The 22,676-nt window shown below is 35.8% G+C and overlaps 1 protein-coding gene across 5 annotated transcripts in view; it reads right to left on the reverse strand.

Moving 5' to 3' along the window:
- The window catches only part of TMEM117 (transmembrane protein 117), a 535,819-nt gene that overhangs the window by 75,306 nt on the left and 437,837 nt on the right, over positions 1 to 22,676 (reverse strand). For all 5 annotated transcript variants that reach the window (XM_003733724.6, XM_003733723.6, XM_078338864.1 and 2 more), the window contains one exon: positions 13,494 to 13,653. In XM_003733724.6, coding sequence (XP_003733772.3) covers positions 13,494 to 13,653 — 160 coding nt within the window. The remainder of the gene's footprint in view (positions 1 to 13,493; positions 13,654 to 22,676) is intronic.

A 22,676-nucleotide genomic window follows, 5' to 3' on the forward strand; every position in this document is an offset into this window, starting at 1 on the left:
TACTTTTATTTCCTTTTTACTATTTAGTCTTTCAATTTTTTCCCTCCAAAGAACCTGTAATGTTTTTGTTACTTAAAATGTCAAGGCATTTTTAATGTAATGCCCTGAACTCAACATAATTCTGCTGAAATATTCTGACCATGACAAAGTAACATGAAGCTATCATTTCCCTTACCCTGGACACTTCCATTAAGAAAGCCCAAGTTTACAGTATAAAGGATTAACTAGTTATAATTCAGTGCAGTATAAACTGGCTTTAATATGATATAACGTTATAGAGCATAGTAGTGATACTGATGACGGTGAAAATAGTACTTCTAATAATAGCATCATCATAAGAAAGGAAGGGAAAAGAAAGAAATTAATGAAATTAGAGGCAAGCAGAAGCCACACTGACTTTGACAAAGTCAACAAAAATAAGCAATAGGAAAAGAACTCCCTATTTAATAAATGGTGCTGAGAAAACTGGCTAGTCATATGCAGAAGAATAAAACTGGCCCCTACTTTTTATCATATAGAAAAGTTAACCCAAGATAGATTAAAGACTTAAATGTAAAATCTCAAGCTATAACAATCCTCAATGAAAACCTAGAAAATAACATTGTAGATATCAGAATCGACAAAGAATTTAGGACTAAGTCCTCAAAAGCAATTGTAACAAAGCCAAAAATTGGCAAATGAGGCCTAAACTAAAGAGCTTTTGTACAGCAAAATAAATGTCAGAGAAACAGAGCCCACACAGTATTGGAGAAAATATCTGCAAACTATGCATCCAACAGAAATCTAATATCCAGAATCTGTAATATATTTAAACTCATTAAGTAAAACACAGATAATCCCATCTAAAAGTGTTCAAAGGAACATGAACAGACACTTCTCAAAAAAAAAGAAAAGACACACAAGCAGCCAACAAGCACATGAAAACATGTTCATCATCACTAATCATCAGAGAAATGCAAATCAAAACCATAATGAGATACTATCTTATGCCAGTCAGAATGGCTACTATAAAAATAAATAACAGATGCTGATGAGGTTACAGAGAAAAAGGAATGTTTATGCACTGCTGGTATGGCTGTAAATTAGTTCTACTACTTTGGAAAGCAGTTTGGAGATTTCTCAAGGAACTTAAACAGAATTACCATTCAACTCAGCAATCCTATCACTGGGTATATACCTAATAAAAAATAAATCATTCCACCACCAAAAAAGACATGTGCAATCACAGGTGTATCAGTGCTATTCACAACAGCAAAAACATGGAATCAACCTAAAGGTCCATCAGCAGTATATGGGATAAAGAAAATGTGATGCATGTGCACCCTGGAATACTACCTAGGCATGAAAAAGAAAAAAATCATGTCCTTTACAGCAAGATAGAGTCATCTGAAGGCTATCATCCTAAGTGAATTAACACAGGAACAGAAAACCAAATCCTGCACATTCTCACTTATAAGTGGGAGCTAAACATTGGGTACATGTGCACATAAAGATAGCAACAGGAGATACCAGGAATTACTAGAGAGGAAAGGGAAGGGACAAGGGCTGAAAAACTTATTGAGTACTATGCTCACTACCTGGGTAATAGGCTTATGCATACCATAGGTGATAGGATCATCATCCTCTGATCATTCATCAACATCAGCATCATGGAATATACTCATGTAATAAACATGCACAAGTACCCCCCGAATTTAAAATAAAAGTCGAAATTATTTTTAAAAAATGCACCTTGATCTCACAACCTTTTCCTTCCCCTGGGTCTTGTCCAGAAACCCATCTAGCATGTAAAGAGGAGGACTTACCTGGTCATCAAATGTCAAAGAATGGAAGAAAAATATGTGTATATTTTTAATATTATCTGAAAATTTCTTGGGAAGCTGGATGTAGGATACTGTGTACAATAGAGCACAACTGTTCTGAAAATCCTCTCTGTTACAATTTCTGCTGGCTGTGGCAGCTGTCATCTCTATGTCCTCCCTCTTTCTTTCCCCATAACAAGTCTTTTCAACCTTCGGTATAGGCAGGAATACTCAACTAGGTTCCTGAGCGTCTCCAGTTTGCATCTACACCCACCACCCTATTCACTAAAACAAAAGATCTTTCTTGACATTCACCCTCTTTAGAAGGCCAAGGAACAGATTATAAATAATTACTTATGTATTTTTTTGTTTTTTGTTGTAAAACTGAGATATATGTACCTCCCTGAATTCCTGCTTCTTCTCTGCTGTAGATCTTATTCAACTTGCCAAATGAATGTACTAAGCTATTGAAATCAAAGGTTAAACAAATGGTAATCTCTCAGATATGAAATATCATTTTCAGCATACATATAGGTATATACACACATACACATAAAAATTAGAGAAAAATGTACCAAGAACATACTTAGTTTTATTTTTCAGCTTTCCACAAATACACAACAGTAGTGATGTAGTTTTATAGGAGAAATTCAACAATTCCCCAAACTTCTTCGAATGAAATAAATTGAGACTATTATCTGGCAGTTTAGAATTTTCTTGCAGTTCTATCCTGTACCGGGTGTCTGATCAAAGAAATAGCAAACATTGACTTATTACCAGAGTTACATGAGAGCTGAGAAATCACAGTCTAATTTAAAACTCATGTTTTCTGGCAGAATCCCCTAGTGATTCTCATACTACTAAATGTAAGAGGAAGACCCAGGAAGCTGCATTTTTAAACAAAACTCAGGTGATTCTAATGCAGGTAACTATGATTGCAAGAACCATCTGTAATGATTTAAATGAACATATTCCCAGGCACCATTACACACTTACTAAACAAGAAACTTTGAGAGCTCTTCTGATCCAGAAAATCCACATCTTTGTAAAGGTTCCAGTGATTCCTATGATATGGTAACAGCGAGAATCACTGCCTTAGAATATGCCTCTATTGGTAGGTCATGACTACAGTTTCTCGTACTCCAAATTCTTTATATATCATCATATTATTATAGTTTTTCTTAGTTAAAACCAAAGAAGGTCTGAATGATCAACTGCAATTCAAAAAACAACTGAAACCTTTTTCAACTAAATTAATTTTTTCTATCCATATTATGTACTTTTGACATGTAAAAACATCATACTTCAACCATTTAAAAAAATCAACTATCACAAAAAATCATATAACAAGACAAGGAAAATACTATCATGCTATCAATGAGAAAAGTGGATTCCTAGAAATAAGCTGACTTAACTAAGGTCACACTGCCACTAAGAAATGCAACCCTGACTTTAGTCTATTATAAGAGTGTTCCCATCATTCACTAAGCTTCCTGTCACCTGCAATGTGCTTTATTTTCAACATTGTATACAGTATATTATTTCATTTTATATGCACAACAATATAGTAAGTTATGAGAAAGGTATGGTCATTTAAGTCAAAAAGATCTTTTTTAAAAAATCCTCATTCTGCTGAATCCAGAGTGTGTGCCTTAGGAATTTCTCATTTTCTTCTAATTTATAAAATTAAAGATAATGTTAATAATATTCTTCTTATTGGAAGGTTTTGTAAGATTAAATGAAATAAAGTACGTCTAAGCATCCAGGACAGTGCCCAGCACATAGTAAGTGCTCAATGAATGTTAACCTTTTAGTTCTTCTGCCTTCTTCTCTCCCTCAACTCCTGTCTTATGTTTAGTCCAGTAGTGTTTTCACTGCACCACTCTGCCCTTCGTAGTAGCTTGTTCCTCATTTCACTGTGCAGTGTTCTCATTATGGTCTCCCGCTATTGGATTCCACATTTAATCTAACTAGACTTGACAGTGAGCCTCTTGGACAACATTCTTCAAGGTGCCTTTTCATGTCCAACTCTAGAGTTAATAAACCTTGACTTAGAAACTGCCTATTGGGGTAGTCAGAAGAACCAGCCTCTACATCAGGTCCTGCCACTGACTGACTTGATGTCCTCAGACAAGTTAGAGAACCTCCCTGGGCTTCAGCTTTAAAACTCAAGATATGAAAAAGTGATTCTAAATTGTCCTCCTGCTCTAAAATTTCATGACTTTATTATATTAATGAACTTGTCTGTCTAAAAATAGCTCTTTTTCATTTCTTATTTTAGGCATGAGTTTAAAATGAATGCTCTGAATTATAGAGGATCATTATACTGGCTTCCGTGATTCCATTACCTACAAAATTCTTTTGAAATTTGTTCCTTAGCTTTATCATTGTATCTTAAAAAGTTCATAGAGGAGCCCATAGAAATGCCTCATATCCCTTACACCATCCATTAAAAATAGTTACAAAGGATCAGTCCATCAGATCTGGGAAAAGAATATTTGAGATGAATTTCCCCATAGCTTGCATTTATCATCACTTTACAATTCTGATCTGAAGTACAGCCATGCTCTGACTTTGGGTGCTAATAGGATGGCTAAATGTGTCATTCTTCAATGCTGCACTTTTTATTACTGGCTACAAGTAGGAATGACAAGTAGCAACTGCTACCCGGGACTTCCAGGACCAACCTTGACACACATACAAAGATAAGAGTGAGGGATAGGGCTGAAATATTCTTTTCAGAGTGATGGTCAAGCTCTAATTATAAGAAAAAAACACATTCATTGGAAAAATACAAATGCAAATAAGTTATATATTGCTGCTTCAGGATGGCTGTGAAAAAGTTCCTACCCATGTGCTGTAGTATAGAATTTTTATCTTTCCAGTTTTTTAAATCATGTTCTAGCTCTCTTTTAAATGAATACCTCAGGGATTGAAGCATTATACTTTAAATTGGGATAAAACTTGAATGTCTCTATTTTCCACTTACTTAACCAAATCTTATAATTCCTCCAAACTACATTCTTTCCACATTATACATAAAGACTTGAGTGATTTCTCCCACTCACATAATCCCTCACAGAATTTACTGTCAGTTTCAAAACTGTCATCTATCTCATATGCTAACCAGACTATTAGTTTCATTTTCAAGTGAATGTGTTTGTCACTCCAGTAACCATGGTTAAATCCTAAAAGTTTCTGCCTGATAGCCCCAATGCTTCCAGCTCACTGTTACCTTCTGCCAAATTCCTCAGATACCATGGGATGGCCACCTGTTAGCACAGCCTCCTTGGCACTGCATGCAGACTACCCACCAGGCTGGACTACTTCCTTCTGTATGGACAAACTCACCATGTTATATCTGTCTACCATTTGGAGATCTGCTGCCAGGACTGCTAATAAACATAATGTGGTCTCCTTCCGTGATTCTCCCTTAACAGTCTGTCTTCCGACAGTACTAGCAGTGATGAGGGAAGATAAATTGGTGAGATTAAATAAAGTTGAGATTTAACCCCGGAAGTACATACCATGAAGACATTTATGGTTAATCCAGGTATTACCTAAGTGATAAGCCCTTTACTCCATGTCACTACTTGGGACCTATAAAAGAAGCCACCATTATTGTGTTTTCAAATAGTATTTTTCCTTAAGGAAAAATGAAGATGTTAAACATATGTAAAGAGGAGCCTAAAATACTTTGAAGAAGTTATATAAAATATTCCCAAAGCTCAAAAAGATGTTAAATCTAGTGGACAAACATTTAAACAAATCTTTCTAAATAAACTGTAAACGTAACTAGTTGGAATAACTTGTCTTATTCCAACTTGTTAAAACACCATGACCATGTGATTAATATAGGTTTATGCTTGTTGCTCCCCTATATGGTCCAAAATGACTGAATCCACTTTCCACAACTGTAACCTCAAAAGAAATGCCCTACTAAAGTCAGGTCAGTAGAGTTTTAAAATAAACTCTACCAAGAGTCACAAGGTCTATTTTTAACTAGTCAACCTACTTCTGAGAGCCACGCACAAAACAGAAAACAAACACACTTTAAATCTGTTACTCGGTGAAATGTTTGTGTAATGCAATTTGTATGTTTATTTTTTCACTGCATTAAGAATTGCTTTTCAGGAAATATCACTTCTCTCCAAGTGCCTTTTGACTATACCAAAGAATGCTTTTAACACCTAACTGTGCGATTCATTCAGATTTTTCTTTACATAGTTAATTACTGTAAAATCATACTTCAGTGAAAATGACCAAATGTAATACTTTTGATAGTTCATTCACCTGCTGTTGGTTAAGTATTTCACCTCTTGAAAAATCACATTATTTGGTACATGTGAAATAATGTTACATTAATTTCTTTATTCCTTCACACAGCAAAATATTTATGGTAAAACTGCAATGAATTAACCATGCTTTGGGAATGAAAAAATGATAAAACATTTCCTCTCCTAAAGGAGCTTACACATTTACAGGATGTATGTATATACACAAGTAGTAGGTAATGTATATACGAGAGAGAAGTGTTGAAAAGCTGTATCAACGGTATGAGCAACCAAAACTTGATCCTTGAAACTTTCTTTCTAATAGTCTCTTCTTTATACAGCTTCTGTTATAAACTTAATGCACATAAATCTAAAATATTACACAGACACACATACTCCTGCACATATATATCTATGCATCCAGGCACATATATATTTGTATTTATCAATATAAAAATATGAGATTTATGTAATGTCTATAACCTACTTTCCATTTTTTCCTTTTCTTTTAAAAATAATTTCCAATATTATTGTAGATTCAGAGGGTCAAGTGCAGGTTTTTTACATGGGTATATTACGTGATGCTAAGAATTGGAGTATGGATGGCCCTGTTTTCCAGTAGAGAGCATAGTACCTGATAGGTAGTTTTTTGGTCCATGTCCCTTCTGCCTTCTCCAGTAGTCCCCAGTATCTGTAGTTCCCATTTTTATGTCTACCTGTATTCAATGTTTAGTTCTCATTTATAAATGAAAACATTCAGTATTTCATTTTCTGTTCTGTGTTAATTCACTTAGGATGATGGCCTCCAGATGAACCCATGTTGCTACAAAGAACACCATTTCATTCTTTTTCATTGCTACATAGTATTCCACTGTGTATAGGTACCACATTTTCTTTATCTAATTCACTGTTGATGGGCACCTAGGTTGATTCTATGTCCTTGCTATTGAGAATAATACTGTAATAAACATATATGTGCATGTGTTTTTTTGGTAGAACAACTTATTTTCCTTTGGATATATACTCAGTAATGGGATTGCTGGGTTGAATGGTAGTTCCGTTCAAGTTCTTTGAGAGATCTCCAAACTGCTTTTTACAGTGGTTGGACAATTTACATTCCCACCGGTAGTGCATTGCCTTTTCTCTACAGCCTCACCAGCATCTGTTATTTTTTTAAATCTTTTTTTATAATAGGCATTCTAATGGCTGTGACATGGTATGTCTCGCAGTTTTGATTTGCATTTCTCTGATGATTAGTGATGATGAACATTTTTTCATAGGCATGTTGATTGCTTGTATGTCTTTTTTTTGAGAAGTGTGTGTTCATAGGTGGGATCTGTTATTTGCTTGTTGAGTTGTTTAAGTATCTTATAAATTCTGGACATTAAACTTCTGTTTGATGCATAGTTTGCAGATATTTTCTCCAATATTCTGGGTTACCTTTTTACTACTTGCTATTTCATTATTTTTAATCTTTTTTAAATAATAGGCATCTGACAGCTATGAGATTACCATCTCATAAAAGTCTTACAGTTTTGATTTGCATTTCTCTGATGATTAGTGATGATTAGCATTTTTTCATATGCTTCTTGGCTGCTTGTATGTCTTTTTTTTTTTTTTAGAAGTGTCTGTTCATGTTCTTTGCCCAATTTTAGATGGGATTATGTGTTGTTTGCTTGTTGAGTTGTTTAAGTATCTTATAAATTCTGGATACTAGACCTCTGTTGGATGCATAGTTTGCAGATATTTTCTCCAATACTGTGGGTTGTCATTTTACTCTGCTATTTCTTTTCCTGTACAAAAGCACTTTTGTTTAATTAGGTCTCACTTGACAATTTTTGTTTTTGTTGCAATTGCTTTTGAAGACTTAGCCATAAGTTATTTGCCAAAGCCAATGTTGAGAAGGAAGAGTCTTTCCTCATGGATACCACTTCTCCAGGCCCATGGCAAGTACGGCCTGGCTACTTCTGATGTTCACACAAAATCCAATGGCTGTTTAGTCAGTTTATGGTAAATGCTGCCAGGCCTGTATCTCTCTCATTTCAGGAATGGGCTCCCCTCTGTCCCAGGAGGAGTCCAGAAGGGGCTATCTAGGAGCCAAGGCCTGGAGTCAGGGACCTCAGGAGCCCACTCTGTACTCTACCCCACTGTGGCTGAGCTGGTACCCAAGCTGCAAGACAAAGTCCCCTTTACTATTCACTCTGCTTTCCCCAAGTAGAAGGAATATCTCCCCATGGATACCACAGGTGGGGATGTTTGGATTATACCTGAAACCAGCATGGCACTGGATGTCACCCAAGGCTGCAGTGAGTACTTCCAGGCTACTGCTTATGTTCATTTAAGGCTCAAGGGCTCTTTAGACAGCAGATGATGAATCCTGCCATGACTGAGTCCTTCCCTTTAACTCAGTGGGTTCTCTTGTGGCCCAGGAACATTGTCCAGGAGGTAGAATCAGAAATGGGGGCCTCAGGACTCTGCCTGGTGCCCTATTCTACTGTGGTAAGCTAGTATCCAAGTTGCAAGACAAAGTCCTCTTTACTCTCTCCTCTCCTGAAACGAGGGAAGGACTTTCTCTTGGAGCTGTGAGCAGCGCTGCTTGGAACTGGAGGAGTGGTGCAAGCACTCCCTTGGCCACCCTGGCTGGTGTCTCACTAGGTCACATGACACAAAGTCAACTGGCTCCAAGCCCAGCACAGCCCAAGGACTGACTAGCCAAGAAATTGCAAGTCCCTGTAGCCTAAACTGCCTTTCAAATTTATTTTGGATCCCAAAGCACTTTAGCCTATATTTGAGAGGCTAGCCATGCTGCTATGCTGAGGTGGACAATTCCCCTCTAGCTAGGGCTGGTCTATGTGTGACAGCTGTGTGTCACACATTTTGCCCTGTGTTGTTTTTTACTATAACAGGCAGCACTAAGTTCCAATGTGAAGTCCCACAGTCACTGTGCTCTCCCTCCCCTAAGCACAGATTCTCTCTCTGTGCCATGTGGTGACTGCCATGGGAGAAGAGAGATGTCAGCAATTTAAGACTGACTTTCCTACCCTCTTCAATGTATCTTTCTTTGATATACTGTTAAAAGCAGGTACTGTGATCATTCATCTGATTTTGGTTCTTATGGAGGTGATTTCTTGTGTGGATTGTTGTTAAATTTCATGCTTCTATGGGGGGATGATCACTGGAAGGTTCTATTTGGATATTTTGCTCCATCTGTCTCACTTTTTTCCTTTGTTTACAAACATATTTTTAACTCTTTTCAAAAAATTGTATAAATTTATGGAGTATAAGTGTAATTTTGATACATGGATAGATTGTGTAGTGGTGAAGTCAGTACTTTTAGGGTATCCATCAATTGAATCTTTTTCTTAACCTAGCAAAGAAGGTAGGTAGGTGGGGCATGCTACAAATCAAATACTTATGCAAAGAAATAAAGGGATATATATAAGTCAAATGACGTAAGTACAAATACTTAGTAGAATCTGAGATAAGGTTTTCCTTAGAAGAAAGTTTTCTCTACAGTTTATTTCTTGTGTCCTGTATGTAGCATGTGCGAGTCACATTACATTTTGCTGGTATCTGTTAATGTCTTAGTTCTAGTGAGTTTACTAAAACCACAAGAAAAATGTGGTACAACAATAAAGGTAGAAAAATCCTATTAAGTAAACATCTATAAAAATTAATATTATAGGCTTGGCACAGTGGCTCAAGCCTGTAATCTCCAGCACTTTGAGAGGCTGAGGCGGGTGGATCACGAGGTCAAGAGATTGAGACCATCCTGGTCAACATGGTGAAACCTCGTCTGTATTAAAAATACAAAAAATTAGCTGGGCATGGTGGCACATGCCTGTAATCCCAGCTACTCAGGAGGCTGAGGCAGGAGAATTGCCTGAACCCAGGAGGTGGAGGTTGCAGTGAGCCGAGATCGCGCCATTGCACTCCAGCCTGGGCAACAAGAGCGAAACTCCGTCTCAAAAGAAAAAAAAAAAATTATACTTTCTCTAGAAATATTCAGAATTGGCCTGCTAATTTTGTTAAAAATAAAAAACTTCACAAAAGTAGCACCAAATTCTAATTTTTAAAAATTACAATACCTTTCTATAATGTAAGTGTAATTTTCCTACCATTAGAAAGCCTAGGATCGATTGCTTTCAAATTATTTAAATAATTATAATAAGGACAGGTGTTTTAGTGACACTAATTTTACTCTTTATTTTTCTCTTATCTGAAATATGTAAATATGGGATGAAGTAGAATACGGTTTAGTTGATTATGAACTTGTTAGGATATTTGTCTTACGTATTTTCAAATGTGTTGAGTACACATGCTTTCTGGTGCTCTGTTTCCTTAAATTAACTCTCTTACCACATGTACTAGTTCCTAGAACTTCTACGTGATGCTCATAAAGAGGGATACAGTTTGCACAAGACTCAGTGCTGAGCCGTCACTTCTTTGTCCTCATCGAGCCGTTATTACCCTGGGCCTACTCCTGCCATGCAAGGCACTCTGCTTGGGAAGCTCTATGGATATGAAGAGTTATAAGAAAAAAGTGACATGTTGATTTGCAGTTCAGGTAAGAAGTGCTACAGGAGTTCTGAAGAGGGAGTGATTACATGGCTTTAATGAGCAGAGAGTTGAAATGGTCTCCAGTGGTAGAATCTAGAGGAGTAGAACAGAAAAGGCACAATCTGTAGAGGAACAGGAGACTCCTGACACTGGGGAATAAGCATGCTGTGGGCAAATGCCCAGCAGCAAATACTTTGATCTGGGAGGAACTAGAGCATAGAAGACATGGGACAAGCCAGAGTCAGGGCCAGCCCATGGAGGGCACTCAGCTCCCAGAGGCTGGCCACTCCTCTTAGACAATGAGAAGTCATGGACAATATCTAGGGCTGAGAAGTGTACAACATGGCATTCCCAAACTAGAAGGATATGAAGAAGAGCTGCATAGGGCATATAGTACGAAGGGATAAGGACAAGTGGTGGCAGAAGATCCAAAGGAGATAGATTACTTAGATAGATAGAATAAAGGGTAGTCAAGACTGGAATGGTGGCAAGGAAATGAGAAAGAATGACATTAAAGGCACAGAGAAAGATAAATCAATAGGCTTGGCTAGCTGACTTAGGGGAAGAGAGAAAAGAGGAGTTAAGGGACCTAAATTTGGGGGCTAATTTTTTTATTCATCTTTATATTAGAAACCTATTAATTTGGAGTTTATAGCCCAACCTCTCTCCCCTTTTCTTCCAGATGACCTCATCATCACAGCCTCCCATCTTAGGAAGGGAGAAATCCCACAGATTTCTCCCTTCCTAAGAAATCTGGAATCAGGCCTGACAGCTAGAGAGTGCTTGCCTTTTGAGGCGTTGGAAGTAGCCATTTTCTTCTATTTGAATGAGAAACCTGGAAAGACTGCTTTACAATAAGAGGGGAAAAAAAAAGAGAGAGAGGCAGAAATATAAAAGATAAGAGATGGAAAATAAAGGCTGGGTCTGGATTCCTTGTTACGCCCTGGTCTCTGTTTTCCTGTGTTCCTAGAGGCAAACACATCCCTCTTCTTGAATTGGGTAGGATATCCCTATAATGCAGCAATACATTCCTCCTTTGATTAAATTAGCTTGGCAGGGTTATTGTTACATGTAGCCAAAATACTTAAATATTCCTCAGCATAAACTCTTCATCTTCGGTCAGTTGTACTCTGACTACTCTCTGAACACTTCAAGCACGTTATTTACATTTTACATTGTTAGGATATTTTTTTCATCTAGAATGTCTTTCCCTTTCCAATCCTGCTGATCCTGCCTATATAAATCCTGACTATCCTTTCTTTCTTCCATTTGTCTTTATTAAGCACTTTTTGAGTGAATTCATAGTATCTGTAAATTACAATGTTATTATTTTCCCACTTGAAGTTCTTGATTTTAGTGAACTTTTGGAAGAATACTTAAAACTTACACAGTAGAGTAGAAGCAAGAGGATGGTAATGAACAGTCAAAGAATTTATGCTCTCAAATATACGAATGTAAGCAGATTCAATTAGACAAGAGTCTACTTGATTACTAATACCATTGACTTTAAGATGGGTTCAGAGAGGTGTCGGTAGGCCATTTGGCCAATGGAGACATTTTACATGAGGAATCATATTAGTTAGGAAATAGAAAAAGATAAAAATAGCCTTCATATAAGTAATTCATGATGCATTATTACATAAATGCTAAAAATTCAATTCTGCAGATATCTATGGGACATCCTAATAGCTTAGTGACAGGCATATCTAGAACCTACCAATGCTGTCCATCTCAAAGTCCAAAGCTTTTCCAATTGCTATTTCAGGAAATAAGAAATTCATCAACTTTCAAATGAGTCAAAAATATTCTATTTTATCTCTTCAAGTAATTTTTTAAAATGATAATGTATTTTAAAATATTATCCATTAAGCTAGTAATATACTCAAGGAAACATCTTGAACCTAATACCCAGGATATATTATTTAACAAATTAAAAAAAGAAAACAAATAAACTGCTATTCTCTTTGAAACACCACTGAATATCTCTCATAAAGGCCTATTTTTGCCTCTAGAAATGAGAAAACCCATCTGCTATCCTGTGAAATCTCACATAAATTCAGAATAAAATGGAGTATCCTTCAGTAATCACAATCTTTGGTCTAGTGACTTATGATGCCGCAGGAGAGAAAAAAAGCAAAATTGCCTTATGAAAGCAGTAAGAAAATATCCAGCAAATGGATGGATATTTAATGAGCAAGATAAAGTACCAAGAAATAGCTAGTGTCTCTTTCTGCCCCATTCAAAAGAATATTCCTAAACCCCCAAAGAGTCACACCAAATTACAAGAGTAACACTGGTTACTGTGATGCTATTGTATGAAAAATCTGTTGCTAAGCAGGGCAGAAAAACTGTTTACATGAAAATGGAATGATCTTTGGTGAATACTGAAAGAAAGTAACAATTTCTATAACCAGAAAAAGAATTTTTACATCACTCCATTTCAACTGCTATAAAACCCTGAGTTGCTTCGACAATTGCTTTTCCCTGTTTTGCCGGTTTTATATCATCCTCATGTCTGCAGCTTTCCATTTACTAAATGACAGGGTTTTTTGGTTTTTGTTTCTGGGTGTGTTTTGCTTCCCCCTAAAGCCTAGGCAGAAAATACCAATGTGCTATATGGTTTCTAGGGGCCCACCTTGCGACGTTCATAAAATACATTTTTGGTGCCCCTCTTATAAAGTCCAATTGGCTTTTCCTACCAGTATAACTGCTGAAAATATAAACAGAGAAGGCCCCATTAATAGTAACTGTAAATGCTGTACTGAACTAGATTTATGGAGCCTGTTGCCATAGCCTGTTTGTTATACTGAGAACAGAGTATGCAACAGCTTAGTTGAGGGGATAGAAATACACTTACCTGCATCACAATAAGGAGGTCAAAGACCAAGATAAAAGAAGCAAGGAATGCTCTGGAAACTTCATCACTGGGCAAAAATCCCCGATTCAGCTTGTCCCAGCTGATCCAGTCCGTTGTAATCACAAGTACAACCACAGATGTCAGAGTAAAAAGCACTGTCCTGTAAGGAACAAGACACTCATTAAAGAACATAAGGCATTCAATATAGATACTAGAGAGTGATGTTATCTGTGCTGTATTAAATGTCTGCCCCTTGCAAGTGCCTACACTAATGTATATTGACCAAAAGGAAGATGAACAAAGTTGACCTGCACTTTGGGAGGCCAAGGTGGGTGAATCATCTGAGGTCAGGAGTTCAAGACCAGCCTTCCCAATATAGTAAAACCCTGTCTCTACTAAAAGTACAAAAAAAATTAGCCAAACACTGATGTGCGCCTATAGTCCCAGCCACTTAGGAGGCTGAGGCTGGAGAATCACTTGAATATGGGAGGCAGAGGTTGCAGTGAGCCGAGATGGCGCCACTGCACTCCAGCCTGGGCAACAGAGCGAGACTCTAAGAAAATAAAACAAAAAACTTAAGTGCTTTCTTTCAAAAGCAATTAGAAAAAGTTATACTAGCATCTCTTCCAAGATTTTCCCTAAAGAACATTAAGATAATAATTATGGAACAAATAATTAACAACAACAATATTAAAAAATGATTTTGGTTAGTGCAGTAAGTGTCCCAAGAAGACATTGGTATGTGGCTCTTAGTAAACACGTACATTGTTTAACAAGGGTAGTGGACATGCAACCTAAGGAGATAAGGCAGATGGTGAATGGTTGAGGAAATCTTTGTAGAATTATCCTTCTACAAAGGACGGGGATAGTTAGACCAGACACATAACCATCCCCAAGACATGATAAGCTCCATATAGGGAACACCTCTAAATGCCAACAATGTAGCCTGTTCTCATAGGACATTTATTATCCATCGCTTGTGGTCTAGTGACCTCTCTCCATGTCAGAGCATCTGCCCCCTGCTATAAGATATTAGGATGCTGACATTTTCTCTTACATATCTTTGTAGCCACAATAAAATCTTGCATAAGTATACACAGATAGAGTTCGAGGGTTAGTTGAAACTAAAGCATTTTTAAAAATCAGAAAAATACTCAAATTAGTCTTTCATGCTGACTTTTAAAGTAGAGCGGAAGTGTGGGTGGTGAAAATTTAATCTGCCAGAGAATTGTCCGTAATGTAGTTAAGGGCTATATTGATACCTAGATACTGTTTAGAATTACAAGAAGAAAAAAAAATATTTGAAATATATTTAATCAGATTAAAAAATAAAAGAAATAAAAAGGAAAACAGAAGAAAAAACAGAGTTGAAATAACATTGTAGAACACATACCCATTTTGGCAATTAACAAAACTGGTTTTGCTCTCTAATGTCTTGTAATAATTGAAACTCATACAAAATATGAATCTTCATAGAATTCTCTTTTCAATTGTACATACTGCAAACTTCTAAGCCAAAAATTTGGTTTTCCTTTTCACAACTTCTTATTTGAAGCAATTTATACTTTGATATAATGTATATAAAGAAATCCTTTTTATATTTTTTCTCCTCATTAATGAAAAGATATATTATTTTTAAAAATTTTAGAAAATGAACATTCCTATTAAACCTCATTATTTTATTAAAATTGCAAATTTTCAAATGAATTTGACTTCTGACCTCTAAAATATAAAGAGTACAGATTGTCTCTTGCTATGGTTTAAAGTAACTTTGATCACAGAAACTCAAATGAATTAAATAATTATGGGAAAAATTCTATTATAATTCAATAGCTAGAAATTGCAAGTATTATATAGTAAGAATAGTGGGACTTATGCAAAATTTTCTCCAGGTTAAGTCTATGTGTTTTTTTGTTTGTTTGTTTGAGTTTGAGAAACCTCAAGCAACTCTGAAAGAAATCACCATATTTTTTTTCAAGAAGAAATATGACAACCTCCATGAAGAATAGACAAATATTGATTATTAAAAGTTTTTGGTATTAAGGGTATTTTCTCATCATTCTTGGCTTTTCGAATGCATTTCCCACAAGGATGCCATGAATATATATGAATATATATACTTGACAAGATGCACTCATATGGCTGTATAGGTTGGTAAACAGTTGGGGTCCCAATTTTCTCAGGTCCCAATTTTCTCATGTCCCACTTTCTTTGCCTCCCCAGCCTCCTTCACAGAACCTCTCGCCTCCCTGTTATCCAGCACTGCCTGGTTAACCTCTGGTGAAACAAGGGTATTATAATACTTCATGCCAGTGTCTATTTGACTGGTCAGACCGTGTAGTCCACAAATTATTATTTTTAACATCATTATTTCATTTTCACCTGGAACTTCCTTTAGTAAAGACAGTTGATTAAGAGGAATTAATACTCTAATGTTACTTCATGGGTCTAAATATGTTAACTGTTACTGTAAAATTAAATATTTATTCAGAGGCACATTTTTAGGTGTGAAAGACTGGGGATTTGGAATAAGTGTCTGCTGAGCAATTAGAAAACTCATCTATTACAATTGTTGTAAAGGAGTCAGCAAGATAGCAGAATAGGAGATCCTCTACTCATATCTTCCCACAGAACAATAATTTGGCAGTTATCTATGGAAAAAAGTGCCTTTGTCAAGCTTTGGGGTTCAGATACGAAGTCCAAGACTGATCAGGGCTGTTCTGAGAGTGCAGGTCTGTACCCAATCAGCAGGCTTATGAACAGTGGTCCTGGATACAGATCCAAAAACAACCTCATTCCCCTATGAACTTGGCTACAGCTCCATTTGGCCTTGATCCTGCCACCAGAATCATCCACCAAGGAATGAGGAAGGAGTCATGCCCACATGCACTTTGTACAATAGACCTGTTGATCTCAGACCCAGCTATGAACCCTAAAGTGGCCCTATAATTCAGCTCCAGCCATTCTCACCTATAGTCTGAGAGCATTTCTGACCACACAGGGATCTTCCAAAAGATATGTCCATTCATGCCCTGGTGGCAGTCCCAACTTTGGTCTCACTGTAGTTGCTGAAAGAGCCCTTTAACTTGGTTCCAGCTCCTTTCAGCTGTGATCTGAAAACAGTTCTGTCCACCAACAGACTTTATAGAAAACATGCTCATCCATGCTCCCAGAAATAGGCCAGCTGATCTCAGGCTGAATATAGATCTTAAAGTAGGCCTGTGATCCATCTCCAGCTCTGCTTGAATGCAGTCAGGGGCAGTCTTGCCCAACCAAGAACCTGGCAGGAGGTACATCTGTCTGTGACCCTGGAAAGAGACCTAAAAACATTCAACTCAGCTGTGGATCCTGAAGTACCCCTGTAACTTAGTTCTAGACCCCCTCAGCCATAGTACAAGACTAGTTCTGCCTGACCAAGGATCTACCTAGTGACCCAGTTGGAGCCCTCCTAAGAACTTGGAGAGAAAAACATTCAACAGTATACCTGGTAACAGGCCTGCCATCTGTGGAGCCAAGTGTTGAATCTAAAGCACACCCTTGCCCTAGTGCCAGTTCTACTGCCCAAAGTCCAATCCATCTTGAGACCAGACCATATATATTCTGCTCCTCATATGGACCAGCAAAAGTCACATGACCCAGAAGAAGTCCTATCAGGCTGGGAACCTTGAAAGGGAAGATCAATATCTACCAAAGCCAATCTGTAAAGATTTGAGCAGGTATTTGTTCTTCAAATGCAAACACAAAAATGCAAAGCTACACAGATAATAAAGAATCAGATAAACATGACACCACAAAAGCAAAGTAGTAAGTGCCAGTAACAACTGCAAAGAAATTGAGATCTATGAACTGTCTGACAGGGAATTCAAAACAATTATATTAAAGAAAATCAATGGGATGGAAGGGGAAACAGACAACAAATGAAATCAGAAAAACAATTCATGAACAAAATCAGAAGTTAATAAAAAATAGAAATCATAAAAAAAATAGAAATCTTGGATTGAAGAATACAATGACAGAAATGAAAAATTCAAAAAAGAGGTACAATATCATATTTAATCAAGCAAAAGAAAAAATTAGCAAATGTAAAGACAGGTCACATTGAATTAGTAAGTTAGAGAAACAATTAAAAAAAGAGTAAAGAGGGCATACTAGGCTGAACTTAGTGAGTCATGCCTGTAATCCCAGCACTTTGGGAGGCCAAGGTGGGTGGACTGCTTGAGGTCAGGAGTTTGAAAGCAGCCTGGGCAACACAGTAAAACCCTGTCTCAAAAGAAAAAAAGAAAAGAAAAGAAAAATCAGCCAGGCATAGTGGCCTGCACCTGCAGTCCCAGCTACTCAGGAGGCTGAGGTGGGAGAATCATGAGTCTGGGAGGCAGAGTTTGCAGTGAGCCAAGATCACACCACTGAACTCTAATCTGGATGACAGGGTGAAACCCTGTCTTTAAAAAAAAAAAAAAAAGAGAGAGCATACTAACCTATGGGTATCATCAAGATAATAAATACATGATTTCTGAAAGTAACAAGAACAGAAACAGAAGGCTTGTTTAAAGAAATAATGTCTGAAAACTTCCCAGAGAGATATAGACATCCTGATTCATGAAGCTCAAAGAATCTAAAGAAGGACCCACCCAGAGAATATTTATCTGAGACACATTACAGTAGTTCACCTTATCCTTGGTTTCACTTTCAATGCTTTCACTCACCTGCAGTCAACCACAGTTTGAAAATACTAAATGGAAAATTCCAGAAATAATTCACAAAATTTAAATTGCATTCTGTTCTGAGCAGAGTGAAGAAATCTCACTCTGTCCTGCTCTGTCTTGTCCAGGATGTCGATTATACCTTTTTCCAGGATATTGACATAGAGCATACTTTAGTCACTTAGTAGTCATCTGTTATCAGATTGACTGTTGTGGCATTGAAGTTTGTTTTCAAGTAACACTTATTTTACTTAATAATGGCTTCTAAGCATAAGTGATGCTGGCAATTTGGATATGCCAAAGAGAAGCCAGCAAGTGAAAAGGTAAAAGTTATTGACTTAATAAAGAAAGAAAAAAATGGTATGCTGAGTTTGCTAAGATCTATGGTAAGAACAAATCTTATACCCATGAAATTAAGAAGAAAAAAAATTTTTCTGTTGCACCTCAGACTGCAGAAGTTATAGTCACAATGTGTGATAAGCAAAGATGAAAAAGGTTTTAAATTTGTTTCCAGAAGACATAAACAGAAACAGGTTCCAACTGATGGCAATTAGGTTCAGTGCTATCCACAGTTTCAGGCATCCACTGGGGATCTTAGAATGTATTCCTCACAGAGGGAATGCTTTATAATCAAATTGACAAAAGTCTTAAAGAGGGAAACTTTAAAGCAGCAAGAGAAAAGAGACTCATCACAAAGAAGGGTATCCTGATAAAACTATTGGTCAACACCTCAACAAAAAACATTGAAAACTGGGAGAATGGAATGATATATTCAAAGTGCTGAGGAAATTAACAGTCAAAAAAGAATACTATATCCAACAAGGCTGTCTTTCAGAAATGTAGGAGAGAAAAGGACTTACACATACAAACAAAAGCTAAGGGAATTAATTGGCACTAGATCTGACTTGTAAAAGAATGTTAAAGATAGAATTAAATGCTAAATTGAACTGAAAAGATGCTAATTAATGTCATAAAAACATCTATATGTATAAAATTCACTAGTAAAGTTAAAAATATAGTCAAGTTCAGAATATTGTAATAGTTGTATATAAACCACTTATAACTTAGAGAAGTTAAAAAACAAAAGTATTAGAAATAACTATAGATACACTAATTTGTTAAAGATATACAATATAAAAAGATGCACAATGTAACATCAATAGCATAAAATGTTGATTGGAGAGTAAAAGTGTAGAGTATTTGTATGTAACTGAAGTCAAGTTCTTATCAACTTAAAATGGAATGTTGTAAGATCTTTTATGCAAGCTTCATGCTAACCACAAAGAAAAAACCTTTGGTAGATATACAAAAGACAAGAAGAAAGGAATTAAAATATAAGATTATAGAAAATCATCAAAATACAAAGGGAGACAGCAGGAGAAAAAGAAAGGAAAAGAATAGCAAAACATTTTAAAAAGTGGAAGTCATAAATCTTTACCTATCAATGATTACTTTAAATGTACATGGATTATATTCTTTAATCTAAAAATGCAGAGTGGCTGAATAGATTAAAAAAGCAAAAACAAGAGCCAATTATATGCTCCCTATAAGAATCACTTCAGTCTTAAGGACATATATAGCTTTAAATGCAGGAATGGAAAAAGATATTCTAATCAAATGGTAACCAAAAGACAGCAGGGTTGGATATATTTATATTAGACAAAATGGACTTTTCGTCAAAATCTATCACAAGAAACAAAGAAGGTCATTATATAATAACAAAGGGTCAATATATCAAGAGAATGTAACAATTTTAAACATGTCTGTATCCAGTACCAGAGCATCTAAACATACCAAGCAACTACTAACAGAAGGGAGAAAAGAGACAGCAATACAGTAATAGGGGACTTCAATTTCTATTTGCAACGATGAATAGATCATACAGATCAAAACTGACAACTAAACACTGGACTTGAATAACACCATCCACCAAATGAATAACAAATATATTCAAAACATTCCATCTGAAGAAGCAAAATGAACCTTCTTCTCCAGCACACATGAAACATTCTTCAGCATAGATTATATGTTAAGCCACAAAACAGTACTTAAACATTTTTTAAGATTAAAATAATTTCAAGTATCTTTTCGGACCACAATGGTATGAAACTAGAAATCAAAAACAGGAAGAATTTTGTAAAATGTACAAGCATATGAAAACTAAACAACGTGCTACCTGAACAACCAATGAGTCAAAGAAGAAATCAAAAGGAAAATCAGAAAGTATCTTGAGACAACAAAAAATAAAAACAGAACATACCAAAATTGATAGAATACAGCAAATACAGTTCTAAGAGGGAAGTTTTTAATAATAATTGCCTGTATTAAGAATAAAGAAAGATCCCTAATAAAATACTAAATTTTATGTTTCAAGGAACTAGTAAAAGAAGAACAAACTAGGGCCAAAGTTAGAAGATAGGATGTAACAAAGATCAGAGCAGAAAGAAATCAAATAGAGAATAAAAAAAAATGAAATACCAACAAAGCTAAAACTTGGTGTTTTGCAAAGATAAACAAAACTGATAAACCTTTAGCCAGACCAACCAAGAAGAAAAGAAGAGACTCAAGTAAAATTTTAAGTAAAAGGAAAGACATTAAAATTGATACCCAAGAAATACAAAGGGTCATAAGAGACTACTCGGAATAAGAATATTCCAACAAAATGGAAAACCTGGAATAAATGGATAAATTCCTAGAAACATACAAGTTACCAAGACTGAATAATGAAGTAGAAAACCTGAACAGACCGATCATGAATAAGTGACTGCATCAGTAACCAAAAACCTCTAAATAAAATCCCAAAACCCGATAGCTTCACAAGTGAATTATATCAGAGGTTTAAAGAGGAATTAATATTAATCCTTCTCAAATTCTTCGAAAAATTCAGAAGGAGAGGATATCTCTGAACTCATTTGATGAAGCTAGCATTATTCTGATACTGAAGTCAGATATGGATACTATAAAAAAAGAAAAATCATAGGTCAATATTCCTAATGAACATAAATACAATCAAGCCAAATTAACAGCACTTTAAAAGAATACCATGATCCAGTGACATTTATCCTTGAGAAGCAAGGATATGTCAGCTTACACAAATCAGTAAATGTGATGCATCATGTTAATAGAATAAAGGATACTAATTATATGATCATCTCAAATTCAGAGAAAGTATTTGATAAAACTCAATATTCTTCCATTATAAAAACTCTCAACTAATTAGGTATGGAAGAAATGTACCTCAACAGAATTAAGGCTATATAACAACCTCCCAAACAACATCATACTTAACAGTGAAAAGCTGAAAACTTTTACTCTAAGATCAGGAACAAGAAAAGATGCCCACTCCCATCATTTCTATTTGACATGGTACTGAAAGTATAGCCAGAGCAATTAGGCAAGAAAAGGAAAGAAAAGATACCCAAATAAGAAAGGAAAAAGTTAAACTGTTTCTGATTGCAGATAACATGATCTTACATACAGAAAATTCTAAAGATTCCACCAAAAAAAAAAAAAATCAACATACAAATGTTAGTTGTGTTTCTATACACTAATAATAAACCATCTAAAAAAGAATCAAAACAATCCGATTTACAAAAGAGTAATAAAGAATAAAATTCTTGGAAATAAATTTAACCAGAGTTGTAGTATCTGTACACTGAAAATTGTAAGATGTTGCTGAAAGAAACTGAAGAAGAGACAAATAAATGGAATGACTCCTATCTTCAGAGATGGGAATAATTAATACTGTTAAAATGTCCATACTATTCTAAAAAAAAAAAAGTCCATACTATTCAAATAAATCTACAGATTCAATGTAATCCCTCTAAAAATTCCAATGGCATTTATTCAAATCAATCAGAAAAACAATTCTAAAATTAATATAAAACTACAGAAGATGGTGAATAGCCAAAGAAATCTTGAGAATGTAGAGCAGAGCCAGGCACAGTAGCTCATGCCATAATATCAGTGCTTTGGGAGACCAAGGTAGGAGGATCTCTTGAGGCTGGAAGTTCCAGACCACCCTGGGTAACATAGGGAAACCTCGTTTTTATAAAAAAAGAAAAATTAAAAACTAGCTGGGTTATGATGGTGCATGCTTATAGCCCCAGAATCTCCAGAAATTGAGGTGGGAGGATTGCTTGAGTCCAGGAGGTTGAGTTTGCAATGAGCTATGACTATGCCATTGCACTGCAGCCCAGCTGACAGACAGAAATCCTGTCTTTAAAAAATAAAAAAAGAACAAAACTGGAGACAACACACCTTCTGATTTCAAATTATGTTACAAAGCTATAGTAATCAAAGCAGTATGCTACTGGCATAAAAATGAGATACACAAACCAATAGATTAGAGAGCTAGAAATAAACCCATACATAGATAGTCAACTAATCTTTGACAAAAGCACTAAGAATACAAAATAGGAAAAGAATGGCATTGTAATAAATGAATAACCACATACAAAAGAAAGAAATTAGACTCCTATAT

The sequence above is a fragment of the Callithrix jacchus genome, chromosome 9 (genome assembly GCF_049354715.1).
Source record: "Callithrix jacchus isolate 240 chromosome 9, calJac240_pri, whole genome shotgun sequence".
Lineage (NCBI taxonomy): Eukaryota > Metazoa > Chordata > Mammalia > Primates > Cebidae > Callithrix > Callithrix jacchus.